This window comes from Aegilops tauschii, chromosome 3 (assembly GCF_002575655.3).
Source record: "Aegilops tauschii subsp. strangulata cultivar AL8/78 chromosome 3, Aet v6.0, whole genome shotgun sequence".
NCBI classification, from domain to species: domain Eukaryota; kingdom Viridiplantae; phylum Streptophyta; class Magnoliopsida; order Poales; family Poaceae; genus Aegilops; species Aegilops tauschii.
The window spans coordinates 364,665,401-364,682,695 of record NC_053037.3 but is presented as its reverse complement, the minus strand read 5'-3'; the positions used below and the strand labels follow the sequence as shown (position 1 = coordinate 364,682,695).

General features: G+C 47.2%; 1 protein-coding gene across 1 annotated transcript; it reads right to left on the bottom strand.

The window, feature by feature from the left end:
* Positions 1-151: 151 nt before the first annotated feature.
* Positions 152-9,456, bottom strand: LOC109751615 (anoctamin-like protein Os01g0706700). The gene is made up of 16 exons (XM_020310498.4): positions 8,815-9,456; positions 8,549-8,618; positions 8,346-8,461; positions 7,465-7,591; positions 7,291-7,391; positions 7,062-7,153; positions 6,859-6,963; positions 6,490-6,759; positions 1,865-1,997; positions 1,681-1,794; positions 1,506-1,576; positions 1,282-1,409; positions 1,046-1,128; positions 843-950; positions 604-762; positions 152-482 (listed from the first exon to the last, which is right to left on the bottom strand). The coding sequence occupies exons 1-16, from the start codon at positions 9,016-9,018 to the stop codon at positions 372-374; spliced, it is 1,992 nt and encodes a 663-aa protein (XP_020166087.1). The 5' UTR covers positions 9,019-9,456; the 3' UTR covers positions 152-371.
* Between the last annotated feature and the right edge of the window lie 7,839 nt (positions 9,457-17,295).

Here is a 17,295-nt window from a genome sequence, read left to right as displayed (position 1 = left end):
GGAGTAGTACCTGTGAATAACAATAAACAGCAGCAAGCACAGTTTTTTTTTCCTCGGCAAATTGGCGGGCTAATTTTGCACTGTTGTGAACCATGGTCCTCAAAATAATACTCACACCACAGATGTATCTCGCTTGCAAGGAAACCGCCCGTAACAGCCATCACAATGATGGGCAACATGCCCCCACCCAATCTCCTATAAATTATGTAGCAATATATACATTTACCAATGGGAACAGTTAGCAACACCAGGAAATCAGTAATTGGTGCACTAAAATTTCTACACTACCTACACGAGATTGGCAAATCTCTGCTCTATCCTAGTTTACAAAACTAGCTTTGCCTTCTAAATACTGAAGGTGGTAATGCTCCTCACTCCCATTTCCTATCAAGTTTTGAAATGCTCCTCAATAGTTGTTGAGAGCAGACAGTCTGTGCCTGAGCTACATACCGCACTCGATTTGCTCTCACCCATGCAGGCTCCTAATTGAACAAAAAGAGGAAAAGCCCACAATCAGTTTCTAAGATAAATTTGTGCCGCAAACAAAGGCATTGATACAAATACCACTACATATGCACAAAGCGTAATGGTGAAGAAAATCACCTCAGGGACAAAGTGCGAGAAGCCAAACTTGACTAAGAGGAGAGCATGCTCCATTATAAGGATTGCCGCGAGTCCTGGCTCAATCCGCCATTTACCCTCCTCATCGTATAGACAAACAAGAAGCAAGCAGTTGGTGCAGATTGCCATTACGATCAGGAACTGAAAAGAGTAATATTACAATGAACATCAAGACGTGCATGTGCCGTTAGCAGTAGTGCAAAACAGTAGTGCTAATGAACCTGGAATATGTTCAACCACGCTCCAATTGTAGCTGCAGCACGGGGAACAGGTCTTTTCAACATGACTAACAACTTCAATGCATCCGCTCTTATTTCAGTTGCATTGTTCTGTCATGAAGATGGGTTTTTAAGAACTAAAACATATGCAACTAAGCATATCAAGCATGAGTACATGACTGTAAACTGTCGTCGTAACCACATACCAGAGCAGCAAAGCAGAATATCAATGGAAAGGCGCAAGCAAACATCATGATCATCCCAAACTGAAGAGCTAGCTCAAGAAAATCTGCAATGGATTCAACAACGGAAGCACAAATGACAGTGTCTTTCAAGAATACAAATGCCATTGTTAGATAAGCAAAAGTGGAGACTACATATAAACCAAATACTATGCAGACTACCATAGCAACTGAGCACAGCAACTACTTATCATTATTACCATCAAACAGACCATCTTCAAGCTCTTCTCCAATGCTTGCAGTATAAGAGGGTTTTAAATATTCTTTCTCCACTCTTGTTGATAATCGAACTGACTTCCCTGATGGTGATTCTCTCTCTCTTTTCTTGCTACAAAATGAGAGGGGTTTCTTACATTCTTCTATTGGCCTGGAAATAAGAATAGCAGGAGTGCAGGGCAAAGAATATACAGGCAACAAAACTTACTGAACAGCACTGTACTTCTTGTAGCTGTATTTGAGATAAGGAATAGAATTCTCAATCAGATTTTCCAACACCTAGAAATTTAAATATATCATCATAGTGTACGTCATCATCATACCCGATAATGAAACCAACATTTAGGAACAGAGGGTGTACTTGCATTGCAGAGTGCAAATACCTGAGACACGACTAGACGTTGAATAAGGACTTTCCGGAGTGTCAAAATGTCACGATAAAGGGAAGCATGGTAAAACAACCCAATGTATGATTGCATGAAGTATAGACCGAAAACCTGCACATGCACAAGGAGTAAGAAGCTTAACTTAAAGCATGAACCAGCTTTGTTGTGTCATAGTGTTTACCTTATAAATCAAACTATCAGCACTAGACTGCTCTCCTTGGTTGTTTTCATACTTTATTAGAATGACAGACACCTTTCCACCAATCCTTGTATAATACTGAATTGCAACAAGATATAGTGCAGTCAAGACATACCTAAAAATGGAAAAAATATAGCAGATCAAATTGGCATAGTCAATAGAGTAACATGAGAAAAACTAGCTAGCAAGTCACTAGCACAGTTTGATGATTGTTGAGAGATAATTGTGCGTGTCCCAAGTGTACACGTACATGTATTAGGCGTAGTTGTCCCGCTTGTTTCCCAAGTCTATAATCTGTAATTTAGGGTCATAGCAGTGGACGGAACTACCCACGTACGTGCTATATATGGGCACCCCATGATGTGAATACAATTGTCCTGCATCAAATCCTATTCTACATGGTATCAGCCTACATCTCGATCCTCTCCCTAAGCCGCCGCCGCCGCTCCCTTCACCTCCACCAGCTGCCGCTTCCCTCCTCTCCACCCCCTACCCAACGCCACCGCCTCCACCTTCCAACCGTACCGCCGCCGCTGCCTCCCTCTGCACCCGCCGCACCCGCCCTAACCCTAGTTCCAACCTTCACGCTTCTCACTTCTCCGACTTTTGAGAAGGCCTTCGCCTCGAGGAGCGCCGACATCTCGCGCGGCGGCCTCTCGTCATTGGCTCCTCCACCACCGCACCCGGCGCCACCCCCCGGCGCAGCAGCCGCCCCGCGGCCTCAGAATCGCGTGGGTGGGGGGGGGGCAATGACCAGCCGTGCACCAAAACCAACACGACCGCGCCACCCTGCAGTGGTTACAACCCTTGGACAGGGGTTGTCCATGCCCACTCCATGCCCGTGCGACTCCCAGCCCTCTAGGCCCCCGTCCGGCGGGGCCTCGGTCGTTTTTCTCTCCGCCTCAGCGGCACACATCTCTCCGGGGTTCGGTGGCTACCCTGCTCCACCGCCACAGCTGTCTCCCAGTCACCATGGACCCGATGCTCCTCACCGCCCTGCAGACGCTCCTACTCCGACCAACTATGACAGTGGTGGTGATTAATTCATGGACACCGGAGCTACCTCTCACATGGCGTCTAACCCCAGTAATCTCATCACTTCTAGACCCACCGCCACCTCTGCCCATATCATTGTCAGGGTCTTCTCTTCCTACTACACATATTGGTTGTACTTCTATTCCATCGTCATCCACTTCAGTGTCTCTTAACAACATTGTCATTTCTCCACACCTTATTAAAAACCTTGTGTCTGTTTGTACTTTAACTAGTGATAACCCTGTCACTGTTGAATTTGACGAATTCGGTTTTTTCGTTAAGGACGCCCGAACCCGGATGGTTCTACACCGATGTGACAGCCCTGGTGATCTCTACCCTGCCTAGTTGTCGTCCTTGTCATCTACCACCGCTCCAGTCGCCCTCTCCGTCAGCATTGATCTTTGGCATGCCCGTCTTGGTCACCCTAGCTCCGCTGCACTTAGTCATCTCCTTAAGGGATTTTCCTTTTCATGTAATAAAACCGATGCTCACACGTGTCATGCTTGTCGTGTGGGTAAACATGTTCGGCTTCCGTTTAGCTCGTCATCCACCATAGCTTTGTTTCCTTTCCAGTTAATTCATAATGATGTTTGGACCTCTCCTATCTCAAGTAATACTGGCTACCTATACTATCTTGTGATTTAGATGATTTTTCTCACTATGTGTGGACATTTCCTTCACGCCATAAGTCTGATGTTGCATGCACCCTCGTTGCATTCTACTCCTTGTGTCCACCCAGTTTGGTCGCTCCATCCATGCTCTCCAAACTGACAACGGAAAGGAATTCGACAACCTCGCCATTCTCACGCTTCTTAGCTCCCATGGCACCATTTTCCCTCTCACTTGTCCATACACTTCGCAGCAAAACGGTCATGCCGAATGCATCCTACGCACTCTCAATGATTGCGTCCGCACTCTACTATTTCATGCCAATATCCCTGCTCGGTTTTGGCCCGACGCCCTCGCCACAACATCTTTGCTACTCAAAATTCACCCCTGTCGTGTTCGTTGGAACTATGCGCCGCACCACCTCCTCTTCAGTTCACCACCTTCATATGATGAGTTACGGGTCTTCAAATGCCTTTGCTATCCTAGTATTGCTTCTACTACACATCATAAGCTGGTTCCCTGGTCTCTCGCCTGCATAATCCTTGGTTATCCAGTTAACACAAAGGGATATCACTGCTATGATCCGGTCTCTCATCGTGTGATCACCTCACGACATGTTTACTTTGATGAAAGGTATTTTTCATTTCAGCAGGTTTCTTCATCAGATGTGGACACATCACCGGCGGGCCCTCGCCGGCTCTCTCTCCGGCCGGCTCCGGCTACTGGCTCGCCGGTGCTCGCCCCGCCCCGTGGCCCGTGGTGTCCGAGTCTACTACGGCAGCCTCAACCCCGGCCGCGCCTTCTCAAGCTGCCAACGCAGTGCCCAGACCGGCTGCCATGGCCGCAGGCTCGGCCGCGTCCGGTACAGTTGACTCGGCTGGCTCTTCGGCGCCTTCATCGACGGATGCTGCGCCGCCACCTCCAGCTCCTGTGATAACTCATGCTCGTGCGGGTATCACTAGGCCGAGCCGGCGTTATCCCGGCGATGAGTATCTCTGCGCTGCATCGACTTCTGCGTTGCCGACGCTTCCTACCTCAGCACGTGTCGCTCTCCGCGATCCTCGGTGGCTTGCGGCTATGCAGGAGTTTGTCGCCTTATTGTGGAACCAGACGTGGCAGCTTGTCCCTCATCCCCCACATGCCAATGTCATTAGCGGCAAGTGGGTGTTTCGTCATAAGCTCCGTCCCGATGGCACACTCGAGCGTTATAAGGCTCGTTGGGTGGTGCGAGGCTTCAGGCAGCGTGCGGGCGTTGACTTCACCGACACCTTCGCTCCGGTTGTAAATCCGGGCACGATCCGCATCGTCCTCTAGCTCGAGGTGTCTCGAGCATGGCCGATGGACGTTCTAACGACTTTCTTCATGGACATATTGATGAACATGTGTACTGCCAGCAGCCCACCGGCTTCATCGACGACGCGCATCCCGACCACATCTCCTTGTTCTTGCGCTCCTTGTATGGGCTCAAGCAAGCGTCGCGTGCCTTATACCAGCGCATCGCGGCCTTTCTTCATCAGCTCGGGTTTCGCTCCACTCGCTCGGATGCCTCATTGTTCGTATACAACCAGGCGCTGCAACCACCTACCTGCTCCTCTATGTCAATGACATCATCCTAGCAGCCTACACCACCGATCTTCTTCGCCAACTCAGTGAACGTCTTCGCGTCGAGTTTGCCATCAAGGACTTGGGGCCACTCCACTACTTCCTTGGCATGGAGGTGGTACGTCGTCCGAATGACTTCTTCCCAAGGTTTACAAGTCGACGAATCGTTCCGAGGTTCAGACTCATAGACTAAGCGTGACTAATCGTCACTAGTTGACACTTTAGTTGCGACTCATAGACTAGTCGACACTGAAGTGTAGTCGGCCTTGGAGTTGAGACTCATAGACTAGTCTATAGAATAGACTAGTCTTGACTAGTCCTAGGACTCATAATCCATGCTTCTTCCTCTATCGGCGGAAGTACGCTCATGAGTTACTTGACCGTGCTGGCATGCTTAATTGCAAGCCCACGGCCACACCGGTGGATACAAAGGCCAAGCTCTCCACCACTGACGGATCTCTAGCCCCAGATGCCTCCTACTACAGGTCCATTGTTGGTGCCTTGCAGTACTTGACGCTCACTCGTCCTGAGTTGCAGTGCACCGTTCAGCAGGTGTGCCTTCATATGCGCGCTCCTCGCAATGCTCATTGGTCCTTGGTGAGGCGGATTCTCCGGTACATCCGTGGTCACATGGATCTTGGCATCACCTTGCGGGCATCGCCTCCATCGACATCGTTGCTTACTAGGATGCTGATTGGGTTGGCTATCCAGACACTCGCCGCTCTACGTCTGGATACTGTGTGTTTCTTGGACCTTCACATCGTGGCCATCGACGGCCCATGGTTTCGCGAACCAATGCTGAGGCAGAGTATCGTGGCGTGGCCAACGCCGTTGTTCAGTGTACGTGGCTTCGACAGCTACTCCATGGGCTTTGTCATCCCATCCACAAAGCCACTGTCTATTGCGAGAACGTCTCCGCCGTCTACCTCTCCGCCAATCCGATCCATCATCGTCGAACCAACAACATCAAGCTGGATATTCATTTTGTTCGCGAACAGGTGGCTCTTGGGAAGGTTTGAGTTCTTCACGTTCCCACGACCCAACAATTCACGGATACAATGATGCAAGGCTTGCCAACATCTACCTTTGAGGAGTTCCAGTCCAGTCTTTGCATCGCCAAACACGACGCTTCGACTGCATGAGGGGGGGGGGGGTGTTGAGATAATTGTGCGTGTCCCAAGTGTAGTTGTCTTGCTTCTTTCCTAAGTCTATAATCTGTAATTAGGGTCATAGTAGTGGACGGAACTACCCCTGTACATGCTACATATGGACACCCCATGATGTGAATACAATTGTCATGCATCAAATCCTATTCTACAATGATAAATGAACTACTACATAGATCATGGTGACATTCTTACCTCAGCGCCTCAGTTTCAGTTTTTTCATACAAATGAGCATAGGCCAACTCAAATGGCAGCTGAAGACAAATAATACCCAGAACAATAATCGCATTGTTCCTAATTCTTAGAAGGACACCAGACCACTCGTTTCTTTGCAATCTCCTTTTCTCAGCAGGCGCATCATCGAAATTCTTTTCCTCCTCACGCTCAATAGAAAGATAATGCCTTATTGGTTCCAGTTCGTTGGCCGAAGCTTTGTATTCAGCAAATGAATAATTAATGCCCCATCTGCTTTCAGGCAACATATGGAAGAAAGAAAAGTTGTGGTCAGGAATTTAATCAACAAGAGCTTGAATAACAACTGCATATCCTGGAATTGGATGGTACCTAGCAAGAAGTGCTGAATTCTTCCTTTTCCAAAATTGCAAAAAGAAGACAGCCCAAGAAATCACGAAGATAAAGAAAGCAGGAAGAACCAGCCACTGGAATGACCTGAGTTCAAAGAGCAGAGGGGAATACTTACTACTTAGCTGACTGTATTAGTTATATTTGTACCATGTTTTAAAAAAGAGCCATGGTAAAATGCATACCCAAAATCTATAAGCTGAGTGGCCAATCCAGATACGGCTGGAAAGAATAGCCAACGCGTATACATTCCTAGGAAAGCAAAGTATGTTGCAATCTGCAGTTCAAAAGTGGGGGGGGGGGGGGGGGGGGGGGGGGTTATGGTCTCAAAAGGAATTCATTTATTGATTTGCTTTTGATAAATGGTCCAGAAACAAGATACAGTAGCTGCAACGTGCTGTCATGTTGTTCTACCTTGGTTCCAAAATAGGAGTAAACTTCATCAATAGGTTGCCATGTGAAGTCATGCCAGTTAAGTGCCCAATTTCTCAGGAGCTGTTTCCTTTTAATTTCCTCTACAAGCAAGTAGTGTTAGCTAATGCTACGAGTCTTACAAATATTTGTATTATCTTAGGTTAATTTATGTACCATGCAAAGGGAAGACTAGCTTTACAACTCCTTCATCTTCAAGCCTACGCAATAGTGACTCGTTTTGTTTCCAATAGAACTCTTTATCGTCAAATTTGAGAGATATTTCAGAGTTGGTCTTGTTCACCTGCATGGTTCAATAACAACATGCTATGACACAAGGAAATCTGAGATTCTGTATCACAAAAACCAAAATGCTATTCAGATTGGGTACATGCTTTACTATTCACACATCACATTAAACAAATGAAAATTTAAGTGGACAATCCCACTTTCTATAGCTCATATATCAAATGTGCATATATTGTTGCCCCGTTGAGGTCCTCTGATAATCGATGCATTGGTTACTATATCATTTAGAAGAGACAAATATCAAATGCAGAAACCAGACAATAGAAACAAATTATTTTGCTTCAAATCAGGGCACACAATGCTATAGACAAGAAAATTTCATTATTAAGAAAATAAATGTTTCCTATCCAAAGAATCAGGTCACGAAAATAAAAGTATACTAGAATGCATCCATATGTAAGATGTAGATATAATTTAAAATAAATATGGTTCCTCATAGTCATACTTAAAGTGTACTCCCTCCGTTCTTTTTTACTCCGCATATTAGGGCAAATGTTTGGAAGTTTGACCAAGTTTTAATATAAAAAAAACAACAAACATTCACAAAACTAAATCAATATCATTATATCCATCATGGAATACATTTTCATATTGTAGATGTTGATAATTATATATATATATATATATATATATATATATATATATATATATATATGGTTAAATTATACTAAAAGTTTGACTTCAGAGAACCTAATATGCGGAGTAAAAAGAAACGGAAAGACAGCAACTATACAAGAGGTTATACTCACAATGCCATATATCAAGTAGCGGAAACAGGTAAACCGCTCTCGCCAGCTAAAGAGGGAACCATCAGGCTGCCTGACGAATGCTGCCACCTGTTCCCATTCAAACTGCAGCTCCATTCCTGAAGGAAGATTAACAATGAGCACACGAACACATTACTGAGGGTCTGACGCCACATCTCAAATACTTAGTGCATTAGTTGAGTTACCGATGCAGGTAAGCTTCTTCATCTGCATCTCAGAAGCGGCTCTGCCCAGAATCCCCATGGACGCAGACAGCTAAATTGGAACAGCAAAACCACATGCACTATAAATCAATTTGAGGAGTTTGAAAGTCGCGTGTGACAGGTAACCGGAGCACTTTAATCTCTGGGCTTTCTCTCGGAAACCTCCTCCTTAGTTGGAATTAGGGTACCATGGCAAACCGATTTCAAAAGGAAAAAGGCGTTAGCAGCGGCGGCGCAGCCGCACTGACCTTGATGAACTCGGCGGGGACGCCGCGGACGCGCTCGACGAGCAGGCCGGCGCCCTCGAGCTCCCGCACCAGACTCGCCACGCAGTCCTCTCCCGTTGCGGCGCGCGAGAGCTTGGGCACGACGATGCAGACCTCGAAGTCCGTGGCCTCCTCTACTCCCCCTCCACCCCCACCATCCCCACCATCCCCTCCCCCTCTCCACATGTCCACCGATCAGGGGCCGGCGTGGTGGCGAATGGCGATGGGCACAAGGAGACGGATCCGCATACGGGAAGGGAAAAAAGGGCGAATGATGGCAGCGAAGAGGAGGAATAAACAACCAATCGAAAGGGGAAAAATGGCGTTGGGAACGGCGGAGAGAGAGAGGACGCGGGGGCCAACGGATTAGGAGGAGCGCCGGTTTCTTGCGCTTAATTCGATTTAGAACTTGATTAACAAGCGTTAGAAAAACTAAAAAAATGAGAAATATATATATATGACTTGATTAGCAAGTTATTTAAAATTAACCAACGCGCCGGGGCCTGTGGGCGTTAATTAAGTGGCGATTTGGGGGGTGGGGTTTGAACGGACGGGAGAGAGAGAGAGCGCCATTGGAAGGCGTGCGTGCCACTGACTGGCAACAGCGCAGAGGAAGTGATTTTCGAAAGCTGTGGCTGTGTGGGGCCGGTGAGTAGTAGGAGAGCGCATGACAGGTGGGCCTTGATTGCCAGCGGTCCACGTGACATGTGAGCACCGGGCGCGTGCAGGAGAGACCTTTTTTCCCTGCGCGGAGGTTTCGACGGAACGGGAACTGGTTTAGCCGAGAGACGGTGCCGCTGAAAGTGGGCCTGCTGGCCGTTTCGGCATGTCCGCCTCCGCGGGGAGTGGCGGTGTCGACGTGTCGGCAGCAACTTTCGGTACGGTAGTCATGGTACTGCACTGCTATGCGAACGCTTTGCTTTCAGACGAATCGCTGTCTGTGTTGTCCGAACGGGCCTGACATGATGTCTCCACACAGCTTGCTGGTTGCTGGACATGTTTCGCACCGTTGGTCGATCGCCGACCACTTGCTTAGAGAAATCAGAAGCACTTCTGTTTCACCGGCTTGCTATATAATCAGCAGGTTTACTGTTCGACGTGCCTGTGCAAATGTGAACCCACCCACTTGTCTGGATTTACAAGAGAAGAATTCTGAACCCTACTTTCTACCTCATCCTCCTCAATCCAGCGAGTTCTTTGTTCTAAGGACCTGCTCTTGATCAGTTCCCATGCTCGGACGCCGATAAGAGCAACTTTGGTAGAGTCGCCATATCGGCAAGCGTCATCCGTTATATGAAGTGTGCTTCATATGGATAAGGAGGTTGCCGAGGCGGCAAGCAAACTTAAAGTCGCCATATTTCAGCCTTCATGTCTTTTTCCCCGTTTTCTCATTCAAACACTTTGATTTCTTTCAAAAATAAATGTTTGTTCTTCTCTTTATTGTTTGTTGGTTGTTTCTTTTCTCTTATTTAGTACAAAGTTATATTAAAGTTGAGAAGTTTATTTGGTTCGGAGGGAGTATATTTTAAAATGTTCTAAAATATATACTCCCTCTAATTCATTATATAAGGTGTATTTGTTTTTTTAAAAGTCAGACGAGTGCATGTTTGACCGAGTGTTTAGAAAAATATATAAATATCCACAATACAAAATTTATATCATTTGATCCATCATGAAAAACAGTTTCATATTTTATCTATTACATATAGTAGATGTTGTTATTTTATTCTATAACATTGGTCAAACGTTTAAATGATTAACCTGCAAGAAAACCAATACACCTTATATTCTGGAACAGAAGGAGTACAATTTAAAATACTTTTACTTTATTAATTTTGTGAAAATGTTCAAGGGGTACTTAAAAAAATCATATGTACTAAAAACAATTCATTGTGTTGTCGAAAAAATTCATCATGTATTAAAAATGTTCAACACATACTAAAAATTGCTCATCATGTATTAAAGAAAATGTTTATGGTATATTTAAAATTTATAGTGCAATTAAAATATGTAAATTGTGCATTTAAAAATTATTCATCATGTATTTTCAAAATTTTGTGTCATGAAAAAACCATTCATCGCACATTAAATAAACATTCACCATGTATTTAAAAAATGTTAAACATATTTGAAAGATCATTGTCTTTTTGAGATTTTTGTATATATCTATGAAAATGGTATATTTAGAAAAAAAAAGTTCAACATGCATTTAAGAAATGCTGAATGTGCATTTCACAAATGTTCAACAAGTGTTCGAAAAAGTGTTCAACGTGTATGCAAAATATGTTTAACATATATTTGAAAAATGTTGAACATGTATTAAAAAATGTATTTGAAATAATTTCAACGTGTATTTAGAAATGGAAAAAAAATAGTGACCATTTTTTTAATACTTGACAAACATTTTTTTTAAATACGTGATGACCATTTTTAATAGATGATATAATTTAAAATTGTTGGTACACTAAAACTGAGAGCTTTAAACATTCATGAATTTCAGAAATTAAAAATTAAAATTAAGATAATAATATAAAACAAGTAAAAACAAAACTGATAAAAAACATGAACCCCCCACCCCTTGAATGAAACTTCTCCAAAACTAAGCGAAAGGTTCCTAAGGCGGGTATAGAAGCTTCCCACAATCTCTCGCACACAACTACTAATGGGCCGGCCCACTCTACTAAGCCCTTCATCCATCTCGGAATAAGGGAGGTGTAGCTCTCGTGCATGTTTGGTTTCCATTCGGTTTTTCGTGTTTCCTCCTAACCTGGCCCGGTAGAGCTCACATGAGCTAATACGAGGTCTGGGTTATGTTTTGCACATTGTTTGGTTGTCCGTATTGCCTCTCCTCGCATGAGAGCAAACACACAAGAACGACATTTGATTGCATCTTTGTGCTCCCAGATGCAATGATCGTCTATTGGTACATGCACGGTGATCCTTACCCTCAATTCTTATCCACATGGTGAACTTATCTCACACCACCACACTTGGAATAACTTCATGGATGAACATCCAAAAAACCTGCAACAGGAGAGTTGTGTGGAACAATGAGATGAAGCTAATGTGCAACGAGTTTGAGAAAATTCAACTGGAATAAGTCAAAACTCGAACATGAAATTGTCTATGTTCATCTATGACCATTGAAATGGAAAGCTTACAACACAAAAAGCTATGTGAAACGAGGAGATGGAACTAGTGCTGAAAGGAAATTTTAAATAGCCGACCGTGTGCAAAATATTTAACAAAAACCGAATGTTGTGGCGTGCTCTGAGTTTCGTGCGGGACCCTTTCTATCTACGACTCAGGAAACCAAACAGTCCAGATTTCATCCCTAGCCTGCATGAGTGTTTCATGGGCCATCAAGCACGCCATTCGTGCTTCAACTAGAACCGATTCTAGCTAGAAAAATTTTAGCAACTCACCCTGCAATATTTATGTAACGCCCAAGATGCGGTTCTATCCCAATCACGTGATGAACTCATGATTCGGGCACAATCGCATTTCGAGCGCGTAGCAAAGTGGCATACAAATACATACAGCCAAGTGAATAGATAGAATACGAGATCCAGGCATACACTTGCCCCAGAATAGAATAAATCTGACAATCATCATACAATCATCCATAGCACATAAATAGAGTCCGACTACGGGCTAGATAAAAGAAAACACCACCCTGCTACTATCCCCGGATACTCCGACTAGGGCCTCTATAGATCGTCCGGATAGGTAACGTAGAAATGCCCACGATCCTCGTCAAACTCCCACTGGAGCTCAGTGGCACCTCCTGCATCAGAGTCAACGGTACCTGCAACTGTATTTGTAGTATACTGTGAGCCACGGGGACTCAGCAATCCTATTACCCACGGTGTCAAGACTATCAAAGCTTAAATAGGAATGGCATGGTTAAGTGGTGAAGTTGCAGCAAGCACTAAGCATATGTATGGTGGCTAACTTACGAATACAAGAACAAGATGTGAAACTACGCAAACGGTCACAAACTAGTAATGATTAAGAAGTGATCCTGAACTACTTATGTTCAAACATAACCCCACCGTGTTACCTTCTCGAACCTCGTCGAAAAGAGACGATCACGGTTACACACGCGGTTGGTGTATTTTAAAGAGTTTAGTGTCAAGTTCACTACAACCGGATATTAAAAACTTCCATCTGCCACATAACCGCGGGCACGACTTTTGAAAGTTTAAAACCCTGCAGGGGTGTCCGTGTCAGATTTCGGGTTCCGGCAAAACCCTTGAGGTTCAAACTCTGGGGTGCGCACGAAGATCTCTCCCCCCTAGCTCACGCTCTCACCGCAATCTCAAAGCTCAGCTCGTCGAACCCGAAGAACAAGGGACACAAGAGTTTATACTGGTTCAGGCCACCGATGTGGTGTAATACCGTACTCCAGTGTGGTGTGGTGGATTGCCTTGTAGGCTGAGGATGAACAAGTACAAGGGAAGAACAGCCTCATGAGGAGAGGTGTTCTTGAGCTCGGTGAGCTTGTGTGGTCAAGGGTGATCTGAATGATCTGTCCCCTTCTAAGGTGGTGGCTAGTCCTATTTATAGAGGCCCCGGTCCTCTTCCCAAATATTAGGCGGGAAGGGATCCCACAACGGCCAATTTGAAAGGGGATAGCTAGTGCAAGCTATCCTAACAAAAGATGGTCTTCGACTGCCAAAGGCTCTGGCGGTGACGCCGTCGTGGGCTCCGCGATGACCTCCGTCCTGCCGTCCTACTGGTCTTGGTCTCGTTGCATCGATATGGAAACTTTTGCCTGATGCATCGGGACTCCTCGCCTGCTCCTGCTCCTTTAGCACCGAAGAGGTAATGGGTACCCTGCGCCCGCTGGCGCCCGCCTGGCCTTGGTCGTCACGGCTCACGTCATGGGAACCTCACGAGGTGCCCCCGCCTTGATCTCTCCGCTCCTCACGGGCCGACGTAGTGAGGCCGCCCCTGAGGTGGTCTTGTGTCGTCCGCCTCGCGAGGGTCTTGAGTGTTTGCTGGTGAAGATGGGTCGTACCAGGCCGCAGGAGGAGCCACGCCGTGGGCCGTAGGCAGGCAAGTCTGGGGACCCCGTTCCCAGAATGCTAACAATAGCCCCGGGCCCAAGGCACGCTCAGACTTGGCTTCGAGGCGAAGCCAAAGGGTAAGTGCGGAGCACCGCGGGACCCAATCACCCGCGGCCTTGATTGACGCGTGGCGACTGACAGGACGTGGGCGTCTCCACTTCCCCACGTTGTCTCGGCAACTGCCCTCGATTTGACGAGACCTTGCTGCATGCAGAAGAAAAAACCATCATTGCGTGTGATCGTGGAGGCCGGCGGTTGTCCTCCTGCTGACTATAAATGAGGAGGGGGGCGGAGCCCCCGTTGCTCATCTCCTTCTTTCTCGCTGCGCGCTCCTTCCTCTTCCGCTTTGCTTCATCGTCGAGCCGCGACACTAATGGCGCCGATACGGAGGTCCTTGGCTGCGGAGAAAGGAAAAGCCCCTCGCGACGAGCCGGGGCTACTCCCGCCGAAGAAGAGGCTGGCCCGCTGCCGCGACGTCGTCGCGAAGCCGGAGGTGACGAGGCCTTGGCATGAGCGGCCTCCCCCCGAGTATCCGCTGCCTTTGTACGCCCAAGCAGAGGGCTCCGGAGGAGGAGGCAGCAATCAGCGCCGACGCGTCGCCGTCGTGGTGGACGCGCCGCAGTGGCGCGTGCGTGTGACGCCCCCGATTCAATCGTACACTAATCATGCACGCAAATTTGTACGATCAAGATCAGGGACTCACGGGAAGATATCACAACACAACTCTACAACATAAATAAGTCATACAAGCATCATAATACAAGCCAGGGGCCTCGAGGGCTCGAATACAAGTGCTCGATCATAGACGAGTCAGCGGAAGCAACAATATCTGAGTACAGACATAAGTTAAACAAGTTTGCCTTAAGAAGGCTAGCACAAAAGTAGCAACGATCGAAAAGGCAAGGCCTCCTGCCTGGGACCTCCTAACTACTCCTCGAAGCCGAACTCCATGTAGAATCATCCTCGGGATCTCTGGCTCCTGGACTCCAGCATCTGGTTGCGACAACCAGGTATAGAAAGGGGAAAGGAGGGAGAAAAGCAACCGTGAGTACTCATCCAAAGTACTCGCAAGCAAGGAGCTACACTACATATGCATGGGTATATGTGTAAAGGGCCATATTGGTGGACTGAACTTCAAAATGCCAGAATAAGAGTGGGATAGCTAATCCTGTCGAAGACTACGCTTCTGGCCACCTCCATCTTGCAGCATGTAGAAGAGAGTAGATGGTAAGTTCACCAAGTAGCATCGCATAGCATAATCCTACCCGGCGATCCCCTCCTCGTCGCCCTGTTAGAGAGCGATCACCGGGTTGTACCTGGCACTTGGAAGGGTGTGTTTTATTAAGTATCCGGTTCTAGTTGTCATAAGGTCAAGGTACAACTCTGGGTCGTCCTTTTACCGAGGGACACGGCAATTCGAATAGATAAACTTCCCTGCAGGGGTGCACCACATAACCCAACACGCTCAATCCCATTTGGCTGGACACACTTTTCTCGGTCATGCCCGGCCGCGGAAGATCAACACGTCGCAGCCCCACCTAGGCTCAACAGAGAGGTCAGCACGCCGGTCTAAATCCTATGCGCGCAGGGGTCTGGGCCCATCGCCCATTGCACACCTGCACGTTGCGTACGCGACCGGAAGCAGACCTAGCCTAGCAGGCGTTCCAGTCCAATCCGGCACGCGCCGCTCCGTCGCTGACGTCAAGAAGAGCTTCGGCTGATACCACGACGTCGAGTGCCCATAACTGTTCCCGCGTAGTTGGTTAGTGCGTATAGACCAAATGGCCAGACTCAGATCAAATACCAAGATCTCGTTAAGCGTGTTAAGTATCCGCGAACGCCGACTAGGGCCAGGCCCACCTCTCTCCTAGGTGGTCTCAACCTGCCCTGTCACTCCGCCATAAAGTAACAGTCGGGGGCCGTCAGGAACCCAGGCCCACCTCTACCGGGATGGAGCCACCTGTCCTTTCAGCCCCCTCATCAGAATCACTTGCGGGTACTCAACGAGCCGACCCGACTTTAGTCACCGCATGTGTCATGTATATAAAGTATATAGTACATACCCGTGATCACCTCCCGAAGTGATCACGGCCCAGTAGTATAGCATGGCAGACGGACAAGAGTGTAGGGCCTCTGATGGAACACTAGCATCCTATACTAAGCAGTAGGATAGCAGGTAAGGGTAACAACTGTAGCAACAATGACAGGCTATGCATCAGGATAGGATTAACGGAAAGCAGTAACATGCTACACTACTCTAATGCAAGCAGTATAGAGAAGAATAGGCGATATCTGGTGATCAAGGGGGGGGGGGGCTTGCCTGGTTGCTCTGGAAAGAAGGAGGGGTCGTCAACTCCGTAGTCGAACGGGGCAGCAACAGCGTCGGTCTCGTAGTCTACCGAAGAGGAGGAAGAAACAATAAATACAATGCAAACATAAGCATGACGATGCATGACATGACAATGAGCGGTGCTAGGTGTGCCCTAACGCGGCAGTAGGTGGTACTAATGAAGGGGGGAAACATCCGGGAAAGTATCACCGGTGTCTCGCGTTTTCGGACATATGAACCGGAGGTGAAATGTTGTAGGTTCGCTATGCTAGGGGCGCGTGGCTAATGAACGGGCTACGTATCCGGATTCGTCTCATCGTTCTGAGTAACTTTCATGTACAAAGTTTTTACATCCGAGCTACGGTTTATTTTATATTAAATTTTGTCTAAGTTTTAAACAATTTCTGGATTTACTGTAACTATTATTAATTCAGAAATTAAACTAAAATACCTTTTATACTTAGCAGCAGCTAGCCACAGAGTATGGCAGGTGGGGTCAGGAGGGTGCTGAGTCAGCAGTCAACCAGTCAAGGTTGACTAGTGAGAAGGCTTAGTGGAACCCACCTGTCATTGACTGGGACAATCCCCGTCAGCATTTGACTGAGTCAACTGGGTCCAGTAGGACCCAGTAGTTAGTGACACAAGCAGTTAGCAGGATTTTAAACATTTTTCATTAACTAAATTAACTAACAGACCCGCCAGTCAGTGACTTACCCTAACTAAATGTATTTAGGTGGGGCCCGAGTTTCAGTGGGTCTGAGAGGTTAATTAGCAGGTTAGTTAGCGTTAATGGCCGAGCCACATCGGCGGCTTAACGCCGGTGACAACATCGCACAGCGGCGACCACGGTTCTCGCTGCTCCGGTGACCAAATGATGCAGGATTTGGTCAACGGGTTCAGCGCGACAAGGCGCATCGGATGGTAGTCGTGGGTGGTGCCGGGATGGTCTGAAGTAGCAGTTGCAGCGAGCTAAGCGGCGGCCGGAGTTTAGCCAGGCTCAGGATCGGCGTTGGGCGCGAGCACGAGAGGTTAGGGGAGAAGGGAAGAGAGGGCGAGGAGCTC

What these genes read in the sequence shown, in the direction of transcription:
- LOC109751615 (XM_020310498.4), bottom strand. Translation starts at nt 9,018, where the DNA reads ATGTGGAGAGGGGGAGGGGATGGTGGGGATGGTGGGGGTGGAGGGGGA. An exon ending in AAGAAGTACAGTGCTGTTCA is followed by an intron (nt 1,410 to 1,505) that starts GTAAGTTTTGTT and finishes CTCATTTTGTAG; the next exon opens with CAAGAAAAGAGAGAGAGAAT. An exon ending in CGTGGTTGAACATATTCCAG is followed by an intron (nt 763 to 842) that starts GTTCATTAGCAC and finishes TACTCTTTTCAG; the next exon opens with TTCCTGATCGTAATGGCAAT.